This window comes from Saccostrea echinata, unplaced genomic scaffold (genome assembly GCF_033153115.1).
Source record: "Saccostrea echinata isolate AGI-Se365-2 ecotype Australia unplaced genomic scaffold, CSIRO_AGI_Sech_v1 ptg000001l, whole genome shotgun sequence".
NCBI classification, from domain to species: Eukaryota; Metazoa; Mollusca; class Bivalvia; order Ostreida; family Ostreidae; genus Saccostrea; species Saccostrea echinata.
The window spans coordinates 40,352,742-40,366,285 of NW_026889750.1; the positions used below are offsets into that span (position 1 = coordinate 40,352,742).

The 13,544-nt window shown below is 34.7% G+C and overlaps 1 protein-coding gene across 1 annotated transcript; it reads right to left on the minus strand.

Annotated features, from left to right (window-relative positions):
* Positions 1 to 306: 306 nt before the first annotated feature.
* On the minus strand, positions 307 to 11,562 carry LOC133197467 (uncharacterized). The gene is made up of 2 exons (XM_061333528.1): positions 10,502 to 11,562; positions 307 to 691 (listed from the first exon to the last, which is right to left on the minus strand). The coding sequence occupies exons 1-2, from the start codon at positions 11,560 to 11,562 to the stop codon at positions 307 to 309; spliced, it is 1,446 nt and encodes a 481-aa protein (XP_061189512.1).
* Positions 11,563 to 13,544: the final 1,982 nt, after the last annotated feature.

Here is a 13,544-nt window from a genome sequence, read left to right on the forward strand (position 1 = left end):
GTGGGATCAGGTGCCTAGGAGGAGTAAGCATCCTCTGTGAACCGGTCACATCTTACGTGATCCTTATGTACTGATCAGGTGGACGGAATAATCCGTCAAATTTAGTTTTATAAAAAATGACCTAACGATTGAATGAAATACTAGTATGCCAGTCAAATTACGATTCAATGATAGCTTGTCAGCGGTTCTGGGGAGAAGGTTAAAAGAACAACGTCTCGGAAACTTAAAGTGATACAGAGAGTGGACTTGCTTTATACAGAAAAAAAATAAACTAACTGCTTTGCTTCGTAAAAAAAAATGATCATCTTAAGTTGTCTTCTGACATCTCCCTAACAACAATGGTAACCCAAAAGAAAAAAAAAGAAACAAACCTTGACTGCCAGTGAAAATTATATGAAGGAAAGATAATATCTGTAGCTGAAAAATCTGATGTAAAAATCCCAAAAGCCAGGAAGACCCCGTCAGAGTTGAGAGTTTGAAATAAATCTTCATCATCTGCTTCTCGTTTGTGTTTGAGATAGGGTTATTTTTCTTTGTTCGGATCTCCCTCACAATGATAAAGAACATGAACATATTTAGAGTTATCATGAGCGCGATGGGTATTAAAAAAGTATACAGATTAAGATAGGGATGTGATATGTAGCAAGTCGACAAAGAGTAACCCAAATTTGTATCCATGTAGACAAATCGACTGAGTAAAATATTTGCAAGTGTCATCATAAGGGGGATCACAAAGCTGAACGCGACGTTTACTAAGTGGTGCAATATGGGTAATGTTTGTATGTTTGATTTTTTTATGGTCCAGGAAGTAAAGGATCTAAAGATTGAGAAACAAGACATGCACATCAGACTTATGACTCCAAGCCAAAGAAACTGGGTCAATCCGCCTACAAACAGGCATAAGGTAGGGTAAAGCCGAGAAATTTTCGACACAGAGTAGGCCAAGTTGGCAAGGAGAAGAGTAAAAGATAAAGCAGTCATGTTATATTTGAATAGAGAATTCGAATTTTGGATACAGGTATTTGCAACCAGAGATCCTATACATCCTAAAGAAGAGAGAATGGTACATACAAGGGACAAATATTTTTCTTCTGTGGTCTCATCTAGGATTGGTGCGGCCATGCCTCTTTTAACTTGGTACTGTTGAAGGCACACAAAAACTGTGCCTTTGTCATGAGACTCATGAAAATATTGGGAATCTATGTAAAAATCAAAGTCAAGGAAATAAAGAGTAAAGTTAAATATCAAAACGTGGAATTTATGCTTATCTATCATAATTTTTGGACAAAAAGACCATGCAGCGATGATTGTAGTGTCACGTAACGACGGAGGGGTCAGACAACTTAATTGCTTATATTTGTCTACATAGGTAGAAACCCCGGTATCCCCCCATTCATATGCCGTTAACATGATGTCCTTCGTCATGGGATTACGAAAATAAGGCACTAGCATACCATCTTTTTCAAAATATCCAGAGAAAGTTTGTCCGACATGTTTTACGGCAAGGTTATGTATAATGGAACCATCCATCTTATCCAGCCTTTTGTTTAGAAGGTATATAAACTCTACATATTTATGCCATGTAGGAACGGAAAGTTTGATAATTGCGGCCAAATAATAAAATTGTGCTTCCCATAAGTTCTCAGAGGGATAATGAAGAATTGTATAAGAGCAAAGATGGTTCCTAAGACTGTTCAAAGTTAAAAAATTTTCAATGAAAGATTTCAAAGTTGTAACAATATGTCTTACGCCTGAAGAATGATTGGATATTGGAATAAATATCAAATTGATTTCGTAGTTGCTCACTGTAATTGTGGAATGAAAGGGAATACATTGCGAATTATTGATCCTCATTCCTTCTTCACAAACGATGGGGATACAGTCATCCTACAATAAAAACATTGAGAAACTGCATTATTGAATTAATAATAAAGGAGTCTACATAAAATTAGCGTATTCTTGGTTTAAATTGATGTAACTCACCGCTAAAGGGTGACAAGAATTACGATGGCCGACAGCGGCCGCCACTTTCTGATTAAGAATATTGTCATTTTGTACAGCGTTTTTGTCAATTTTCGTTGACATATTACAACTAAACTGGTAATGCTATATGCACATGTACACTTTTTACACTGACAATTTACACCAGCGAAAAACATTAAAATTCTTTCGTGTGATATGAAATTAAGATACATAAAACAGGTGGCTTGAAAGAGACAAGGAGCATTTTAATGATTTTCACCCTCAATTAGTCTGAGATATTGTAACCCAGTTAATCCTAGATTAGACGTAAATCTCAAAGTGTATGAGACAACTCGATTCTACCTATTATGTAGAGGTAGAAAAACAGGATTTAGTAGCTCTACATGTGAGCATCCAATCAAAAGTTTATGGAATGTATCAAAAACAAAACTTTAGATACGGAAATATACCCGTTTTTAAGCAAGAATAAAATGACAACCTTAAATGTGGGAGTCTGTATTTGCTCTCTAAATACATAAAATTAATAACTAAATGCTTGAAACACTTTTAAAGGCCAACGCAACCTCTCAAGACTCCCACCTGGTCGGCCAATTATTTTTCAATGTGCCACGGGAATGAAAATATAGGTACATGTAACTAATGCGATCATTTCCTCGTGCGCATTGTTTAAAAAACAAAATTCATACTTCAAAGACACGTCCGATTATGAACAAAATCAAATTTCTGATAGACCTGGAAAATTTCATCCTGGTTACCTATGATGTGACCAGCAGGTACACCAACATGGAATTTTATGAATTAATTACTACAATCTGTCGAGAAAGCATATCTAGAAGACAATACTAATCTGTTATCACCCCGACCTTGCTGTTCTGCTAGAACCTTAAGCTTATCACCTTCAAGTAACCTGTTTTATGTATCTTCATTTCATATCACAAGAAAGAATTTTAATGATTTTCTCCAGTGTAAATTGTCAGTGTAAAAACTGTATACGGACATATAGCATTACCAGTTTAGTTGTAATTTGTCAACGAAAATTGACAAAAAAGCTGTACAAAATGACAATATTCAGAATCAAAAGTGGCGGCCGCTGTCGGCCATCGTACAAAAATAGATTAATCTGCTAATTGAAGACGATTGTCTGCTGGTCTTGTTTTGTTTCAAAGTTTTTTCTTTATATCTTCATGCTTTCGATGTAATCTTAAGCAAACAATGGAACTTTTGCATCCCAACCTAATCCAGAAATTTAAATTGATTAATCCGTAATGTACATGAAAAAAAAATATAGCATTATATTTGACGGTTCTGTTGAAAGCTTTGATAAATTTATTCGGGCCTAAATGGATACATCCTGCTCCGGGGACAAAATCAGGAAGTGGGAAATATATTCATGTATTCTTAATCATCAATATATTTTTCAGAATACTAGTATTTCCAATACATGCTGTTTTAAAAAAAAACTTTTACCGTTTTTTCACGGCAACTTTAGCTCTAAATAATCCCTTTGATTTTCTTTGGGGTATACACGAAAACATTACACAGGTAACAAATGAAATCAAAGAACTATTTTCTTTTTTAACTCATAAGTGTTCCAATTTCAACAAAAATACCCCTTTTTTATCCCCTTTCTCTGCAGTCAGGTTCCAATACTCTGGTCATACTTAAAGAACGCTGAATCCACAGTTATTTACAAATTATTGAAAATGTGAATTTAGAAAAAAAAAATTCTTAAAGGAATTCTCTACAATTCGAAAGAAAACATCATTTTGAGCTCTTGAGACCATATTTTAAGGAAATAATAATTGTCAATAAGAATAGCTTCACATTTATTGAAATTTGAAGATAGCATATAAATTTTGAAAGTGTTCCTCTCTGTGTTTCTACCGTTCACGGTAGCTCAGTCGGTAGAGCGCTCGCTCCGTGATCGGGAGGTCGTCTGTCACCGTCGTGAGTTCGAAACTCGGCCGCGACTGACCTAAGTCGATATAAAATGGGTAGCAACTGTTCTTTCGCCATGCGCTCGGCACTTTGAAGTGAAAGTTGCGGGTCCTTCGGATGAGACCTTAAAAACCGAGGCCCCGTGTCACGGCAGGCGTTGGCACGATAAAGATCCCTCAGTGCTCAATGACCCTGAGTGCCGAGTACCGGTAAAGGTCAAAATTTGAAGCTCTTCACCGGTATATGGTGACGTCTCTATATGAGTGAAAAAACTCTCGAATGGGACGTAAAACAACATACAATCAATCAATCAATCATCTCTGTGTTTCTACCAAAAGTATGTATATACATATTTTGGCCCACCTTGACTCAGGAGAACAAGTAGTAGAAACTGAATTTAACCTCAGTCCTAGAAAACGTTCAGATCGTTTAATTTTTTTCTTTAAGAGATTTTAGTGGTTATGAAAAAAAGTAAACCGATTCAGTGTATTTTGGTTATCGCTTTTTTATAAGAGATGAGTTCAATCTTCTATCAAACAAGGATGTTTTGTGCAAAATTTTATTTAAATTGGTCCAGTTTTGTTGGGTAAAAATCAGTTGATAAGTAATAAACGGAAATCGTTCAAATTTCCATTTAAAAACAATTTTATCTCTTGAGAGATATGTTTTTTGTGTCCGATTAACAACCTTCAATCTTGAATTCGAGACAGTCATGTTTTTATTAATGTCAAACTTAATGTTCATAATAAAATAAGAAGTAATGATAATATCTCAATTTTATTTTTCAGCTCACCTGAGCCAGGCTCATTAGTACTGCCACCGAGGATAGGGTGGATCAAGGCCATTCCAAGTTTTTTTCTATGTTTAGTATCCGCGTGAACCTCAGTTTTTGACACCCAATATCAGAAAACACAAACAGAATCAGGCTTAGGAGTCCCGAAAGTGATTATTCTGGTCGAAATCTTTGAATTCTATCATTTTCTCTTGTAATCTATCTACAATATGTCATACTAAATATATTTTAAGCATTTGATACCATGATTTTGCGAAAGAATACATTTTTCTACGAGAAAAATATATAATTGAAATCAACTTCTTTGAATGACGTCATTATTATGACTATAAAGTCTGTGTTTTATTTTTTAACTTGTGCGTTTTTTTTTTTTGCGAATAGGTAGGTAGGTTTTTTGAAAGATGGGTTGACGCTAAACAGAGAAAAAACTTGCAATGGCCTAACATTTTTACAGGTGAATGCATAGAAAAAATGTCAAGAAATAATTATAGTATGGGATATGATCAAACCATGTATCCACTTTAAAAAGGGATATCTGGACATATATTTCAAATTAACAAAAGGTGCCAGCTTTTCAACAAACACACTAATTTACCTGATCATTCTATTTTGTCAATGAAATAAGAATTCTGGAAAAAAATTACCATCATACTAATAGCCCTCTCCGTGGACAACAAGAAAACTACTGGGCAAGGAAACAATTAAAGCATTTGCTTTTTTATATGGTTGTCAAACTATTGTAAATCACTTTTTCTTCTCTGGAACTTTATTTTGGCGAAATTACTGGAGAATGTCTGCTCGCAAAAAGGCCATTCTCGCGGACATTAGCATTATTAAAGATAATATAGAGCAATGATCGAAATTCGTGTTTGTTTTCTCACTTTTAAAATACCAAATAACAACTTTGCGAAAATAAGGTGTAGCGAAAATTAAGTGATCTTCATTAACAACTAAACTTTTTGATTAACATGATGACTTCAACTTTTTCGTATTCTTTCCTTATTTATGTAGCAATACACCATAAAAAATAGTCCATTATCACCTGCGTATGGAGTTTATGTCCAAGATGAGCATGTTCTACCTATGAACAATTTCTTAAAATAAGACAAGCTATTGTTTAATAAGTTGATGTAACAAGGATATCAAAAATATCGAGTAAATTCAACATTTCTATCGTCGATATGATGACCTTGTAAGCAAATACAATCTATCGTTAAGACGAATGTTGACATTTTTCATACAAATTGTTAGACCTTTACTTTCACACTGAATTGTCCATACATTTTTCCGTTTACCTGATCATGAAAAGTAGCACACGGCGGGTATGACCGTCGACAGGTGATGCTAACTCCTTCGTGGCACCTGAGCCCACTTCTGATATTTTAGGAGCTCCGTGTTTGCCCTGCTCACAATTTGTATTGTTTCAAAGGAATTTTGAGTTTGATTACTGTTCGTTATCTACACATTTCATGATATCAAATTAATATGGAAGCATCTTCGGGTAGTACAGCTAACTTAATGTTGAAGTATAACTAAATGTTGAAGTTATGAGGTTGGTGGGGGTCACAATGCGGTTTTGAAATTTTAAATGGGAATACTAGAACATGTGAATTTATTTTTTAAAAAATCTTCTCAAGAATGGTCAGATCATGATGTCATTAATATGCAAACAACATCGAATAGTGCGGATTCAAAATTGCTCAAATCATTGCCGGAGGGAAGGCTTGAACCATAATACGAATTCAAAACTTTAGGTAAGGAAAAACGGGAGAAATCCTATCGGCGGGGCCAATTTTAGCTGTGTATATTTGCAAGCATCCTCGGGTTATGCACATTCATCTTAAAATTGACAGTAAAGGATGGTGAGAGTAATATAGGGAATAAGCGGCATTCTTTATGTGGTTAACTTATATGCAGTCATGTGCTTAAGGTCAGACGATACGTTCCTCAAATATCTGTTTTGTATATCTACGTATTGTGTGGAATATATTCAAAATTTTAATTACCTTCTGATTTCTAAACTGGTTTTTAATTGTCTTTTAAAAAATGAAACACTAAAAAATGTGTTATTGGCTAATTGAGTTTTTTCTAAAAGGATTTTATAGGAAACAACATCCTCTGGTATCTTGCACAAATGCCTGGTAAGGTACCTCGATTTTTTGCGAGTAAACATGTTAAAGTAGCAATACTTCAGTGACAAAATCTTAGAAAAAATTATATATTATTTAGGAACGTATCATCTTTCCTTAACTCAGACGGAATAAGCGGCATTCTTCATGTGGGAAACTTATATGTAATCACGTGGTTAATAAGAAGCAGAATTAATGTGGTTAACTTACATGGAATAAGCATCATTCTTAATGGATTTTGAGCATGAATACTGCTTGTTATCTTTACATATCATAGTTTACATACGTACAGAATGAATAAAAGTTCTAAAGATTGAGAAACAAGACATGAGCATCAAAATTACGACTCCAAGCCGAAGAAACTGGGTCAACCCGCCTAAAAACAAGCATAACGTAGGGTGGCAAAGGATAGTTTTTTTAATGCCAAACATGTGCCGAGGGGGTACACATATACATGCGATCCATAAAAACATGTACATGGGGACAGTTTTCCAGGGGCTAATTAATTACACTTCATATGCCTATGTCTCACAAATTACATGTAATCTGCCTATTAGAGTGCACATGTACCAAAAATGCACCTGGGGACTCCCCAAATTTTGCCTTGTTTTTCCAAGATTTGGGCCTCACTCGCACCCATACAACCCACCCCCAGGACCGAGCGAGCAGGATGAAACACCCAGTAGTCTGTAAATCAATGCATGCCCTAATGAAAATTCACCAATTGATATGGGTCCATTCACTTTCCCTCTGAGATCCACACCTTCTAAGGCCTACTGCTTTTCAGCTGAATTTCCTCTGCAACTGACCACGTGTCTTAGTTTCGCATTTACAACTCTGTATATGATAAGCGCCATAGTGACACGTACATGTTATACATCATTTTTTTCAGCAAGCACTCTGCTACACTGCAAATGTGTCCCATAATTATTCTAATCATTTTTCTACATAAAATATCACATCAAACAGGGGATATCTCAGTTTTTCAAGAAATTTGACCGGGTCTTTAGTACGAAACTATCCCCTGCCACCTAGGATAAAGCCAAGAAATTTTTGACAATGAATAGGCCATGTTGGCAAGGAGGAGAGAAAAAAATAAAGCAATCGTGTTATATTTGAATAGAGAAGTCGAGTTTCGGATAGAAGTTTTTAAACCAGAGATCCTATACATCCTCAAGAACAGAAAATTGTACAAACGAGGGACAAAATATTTTTCTTCTGTGGTCATATCTAGAATTAGCTCAGCCGAACTTCTTTTTACTTTTTACTGTTCAACGCACACCATAACTGTGCTTTTATCGTTCGTTTTGTGAAAATATTGGGAACCTATGTAAAAAATCAAAGTTAAGAAAATAAAGAGTAAAGATAACAAACATGAAATTTGCACTTATGAATAATAATTCTTGAACAAAACAATCATGCAGCGATGATTGTAATGGGATTTAATGATTGAGGAGGCAGACATGTCAACTGCTTATATTCTTCTACATAGGTGGTGTGACCTGCCCCCCTCCCCTCCTCCCCCCCCCCCAATCATATCCTTTAATTATTTTATCCTGCGTCATGCGATTCTGCAAACAATTCATTCACCTGCATCTTTCTTAAAATATATTAAGTAGGGATGCGCGATTTTATCGGTATACCGGTATATCGCGATTTTTTATTGCGTGATATGTATCGTGATATGGGGACTTAAATACCGGTATTTGGTACATAACTATAAATTCCGGAAATTATTCATTTATTTGTTCAAACTATTGAATGACAATTACAGGAAGTGTAAAAAATGTTGAAAACAGTTAAACAATGGCATCAAAACATGCTTTATATTAAATAAATGAAAATTTAAAAAGTAAAGTTATGTTTTTATAGCATATTTTTAAGAAATATTATGGAAATTCATTTGAAATTGTAGTAAAAATTGCGTGTAAAAATATCACAATTTATCGTGATATTGTTGAGAAAAAATCGTGATATATCATGAAACGAAATTTTTGCCGATACCCATCCCTAATATTAAGAAATTTGTCCTACATGTTTAACGACAAAATTGGATTTAGTGGAACCATCCATTTTTTATTTGAAGTTTCATTAACTCACTATATTGTCATGTAGACACTAAAAGTTTGCTAATTGCTGCAAAATTATAAAACTGTGCTTGCCATAAGTTTTTAGCGGGATAATAACAATCGAATAAGAACAAAGATGATCTATAGGTCCGTTTGAATTTATAAAATTTTCAAAGAAAAAACTTAAAGCGTCAAGAGAATTTCGAAGGCTTGAAGAATGACGGCATGTTGGAATAATATTAAATTGATTTCATAATTGCTCCGTGTAATTGTGGATAAACAGGAATACATTTAGATTTTTAACCCTCATCCCTTCTTCACAAACGGTGGGGATACGATACAATTTAAGAAATATTGACAGAAGCAACGTTAAATAAATACTTGAAGATTTTCTGTTAAAAAAGTAATGCATCCTCGGATTAAAATTTTGCTATTAGTCTCTACTTCAAGATTAAATAAAATGAAAAACACAAGAACTTTTAACAATACTAACTGATTACAAATAATTAACATAATAATACTACTGCCCCCCCCCCCTTTACCCTTGAGATTTTCTGCTCTCGATGTAATTCTATGCAAAACAATTGGATCTTTTGGAGCCTACTCTCATCCAGTATTATTTATTTTAATTAATCCTAACTGTATACTTTCAGATTAGAGAAAATGCAAAATTAGAGCACTATTTTTGACGATTCTTTTGAAATGAATATCCTGGATACAGGAAAGGACATAATCTGACGGTATCAATGGTGTTTCTTTTACTTTTCACTGAAGATTGTATCCTTAATTGGCATATATATGTACTCTCTCGGGTAATTGTAGACGGATTTTTCCCTTATTTTCCGATCATGACAAAGAGCACACGGCGGGTGTGAACGGTCGGCAGGGGATGCTCACTCCTCCATGGCACCTGATCCCACCTCTGATGCTTTGGAGGTCCGTGTTTGCTCTGCTCTTATTTTGTATTGTTTAATGGAAATTTTAGCTTGAATACTGTTCGTTATCTCCATAAATTTCATTTGAATAAATTGAATCCTGAATCTTTACTACGAGGAATATTTTAAAATATTTAAACATCATTGTAGCTCATGGGGCCATGGTTTGAACAAATAATAATTACCATCAAGTAACAATAGCTGCAATAGTTTAAATATACATGCATATATACAATAAACTTTATTTTTGTTTCTAACAGAATTCTTGGTACTAATATTGCTGCCTCATTCTGACTCCAAAAAACGCGATTTGTAACAATAAATTGAAATTTATGCTCACAACAACATGTGATTCCTTTCCTCTGAGCGATTCAATTTTTTAAAAAATTTTAAATAACTCAATCCTTTCAGATTTTAGATATCACTTTGTTTTACAAGGAGAGAAGACCTTTTTTTACAGGTTAATCCCCTTTCAATAGCGCTGTTTTTGTGCATAATCTAATTGATGTTGTCGCAGTGATTCTTTGAAATAATAAGGAGATAATCAACCAACAGATGCTAAATTCCGATCAGAAAAAAAATTCTTTATTTCAGTCGAGCTTAAAATGAATCTAGTATTCAGTATTTTATTTACTTACTACATGTGATTCATACAGTGAATCTTTGGAACACTTTGTGCCTTCACTAGGCGTTGGCACATCCTCATTTGCCCTGAAATCAATTAAGGCTGAAAAAGAGACGAGACTGAAAGGATTTTTCAAGTCATAGACTTCTACCGAAGACACGCATTCGATTCCCAATGAACTATCCCAGTCATGGAAATTGCACATTGCACAGAATATATTTTTGAACACCCTTCTCTCAAACGCTGTACTGCATTCTAGATAAACGTAGACGAAGTCTGAATGACACGCGTTAAAAATAATGCTGTCGAAAATTTTCCATTCTCCAGTTTCATTACAATTACTGATATACAGTTTTTCAGAGAAGCAGTCTCTTGTAAATGTAGATGTTTGAGGAACAAAAATTACATTGCATAAGGAATTTTTCTGAAAAGCAACTGATTGCAGTTGATCTAAAGATTGGGTTTGGATAAGAGTCTTTCTGGATGAGCAAACCAATATTGGTGTCCACGGAACAAGGTTGCTCAAAGATTCTCCGTTACAAATCGCACAGTCAAGATTTTTGAAGCTCTCATTGGAAAATGGAGAAAATACTGGTTGGTATAAGTACATGTCTTTTTCTTGTAATGGGTTATTACATCTTTGGTGCGTATTGGAGTCTGTGTAATTAAAAGGACATTGCGAAATCATAAAGTATGCCTTAATAGAGCGTTTTACGCTTTGATAATTAACTTGTGGTGCAATGCACTGTTGAGGGACATTAATGTACTTTGATGGAGTGAATTGATTATTATCCATATATGATATATAGTCTGGGGTCATCTCCACATCTTGCTTGTAGTTCCTCCAAGGGCAACAGTTGTTCTTTCTTTTACATTCATATCTACATTCACACTGAAAGCAACTTGGAAATGGTAAAATTGCCGTATAATTTCTCTTGTATTGATTTCCAAAGCACATATCTTGCCCCGGACAAAATAAAAGATGGGACTGAATGTAGAATCGAATTGTATCATTTTGAATCCATTCTGTCATGTTTTTCACGACCTCCCGGTCCTGCTCAGTGGGCCTTCTGGATGCACCTCCGTTCATCCAAGGATGAAAGTTATATGCATATGTCAGGCTTGGAAAGCTCGAAACAAGCATAAAAGCCAAAATAAGTGTACCCTTTAAAAGATTAAAAAAAAAGACTCAGAACCTTTCTTAAATGTTCACAAATATGGACAAATGACAGCAGAGAATTCCTGGGAGGAGAATAAAACTAAATGTACAAAAAATAACTGAAAATCTCTTATACATATAAAAACTGCTTTACAACATTACATGCGCGTATTTAGAGAGGGGGAGGGGGTCTGAACCCTTGAATTTTTTGAGTTTTCAAATCTTTACAGTAAAGTAAGGTAAAGATTACATCGGACCCCCTAGAAAAGATGGAAACCTTGTAAAATTGTAAGGAGAATCAATTGTACATTTGTATGAAGGAAAGTGACTTGTTCTTACCACCCCTACGAAATAGGTTCATTGGGTTTGGAAAGTTTTTTATAGGGTTGTATTTTTTTTGTTTATCAAAAGATTTCCGAGCTGAATTTTTTTAACCGTATGAAACACATCCCCCGAAAAATTCCTGGATCCGGACATGACTGATGATTTAGAAAGTTAAAAAGAAAAGGGATAATCTTGTGATTAAAAAAAAATAATTTCTGATCTGCATCTCTCAATGGTCTTCTGATATTAACATTGGATATTTTCAGAATATGTTTTCTGTATTTTTGTGTCAAATATTGAACGCTCAACATCTGCATTGGTTTTTACGTTAGTGTATATCTGAAGTAAAAATAAACAAAATTTCACATAAAATTTGACTCTATTATTAAAAAAGTAAAAGAACAATGGCGAATTACCTATGACTTCAAGTCTTAAAGATCGAATCAATTTTGTGAGCTAAAAATTTAAAACATATTTCTTATTAATAAAAGGTATAAAAGAAATGAGAAAATGACAAACAGTAATCATATTCAGAAGTACAATAAACAATACACATTTTGCGCACAGTGCATGTAAACTAAAATATCAAAGAAAATTTTGTCTCAGAGACACATTCATGATAGCTTTGTCCTTGGAGCGCTCGCTGAGTGATTGGAAGGTAGTGGATTCCAGTTTTTCTGCGACAGACCTAAGTCGATAAAAATTGGCAGCACTTGTTCCTTTGCCAAGCGCTCGGCGCTTTAAAGTGAAAGTGTTGGTTCCTCGGATGAAACCTTAATATCCAAAGCCCCCTGTCGCGGTAGTCTTTGGCAAGATAAAGATTCTTCACTGTTCAATGACCCTGAGTGTCGAGTAATTTGAAATTTGAAGCCCTTTGTCGCTATATGGTGACATCTCTAGAAAAAGACTTTAATGGTAACCTAAAAACAAAGCTTAATGAAAAACTTGATGACTTCAATTTTTCAATCGTCAACTTCCCTTATTCATGTAGCAATATGCCCTTATCACTTGCATGTGGGTTTTTTGTCTTCCAGTTGATTCGATGCGCAAGAACATGCTTTATGTATGAACTATTTCTAAAACGAGGCAAGCTATAGACAAACAAGTTGATGAAACAAGGATATCAACATTCTCGTTTGACGTCATCATTTTGCAAGTTTTATGACAAGTTTTATGGTCGATACAATGACCTTGTCAGCAAATTCAACCTATCATTAAGTCAAATGCTGACTGAAGTTTTTCATATTAATTGTCAGGCAATCATTTACACACTGAATTGGCTACGAACTTTTCCGCTTTTACCGATCATGACAGATGTGAACGGTCAGCAGGGGATGCCCACTCCCGTTCCATTCCCTCTGATGTTTTTGGAGGTCCGTGTTTGCTCTGGTCCCGATTTGTATTGTCTAAATGGACTTTGAGCTTGACTACTGTTCATTATCTCCATATTTCACTCTATATAAGTGAGAAATTCTCGAAGGATCCAATCAAAATCGAGATTTATTTTTTTTTTTCACTTTCTTATTTACCGTACCATAGTCATTTTTCTCGGCTTATTATTCTTAAACAAGTACAATACTATTTAGTGT

Excerpts from the sequence above, each read along its gene's own strand:
- LOC133197467 (XM_061333528.1), bottom strand. The coding sequence starts at position 11,562 with ATGAACGGAGGTGCATCCAGAAGGCCCACTGAGCAGGACCGGGAGGTC. Across the intron at positions 692-10,501 it reads AAGTGTTCCAAAGATTCACT|TCGATTTGTCTACATGGATA; the intron begins GTATGAATCACA and ends TATTTTACTCAG.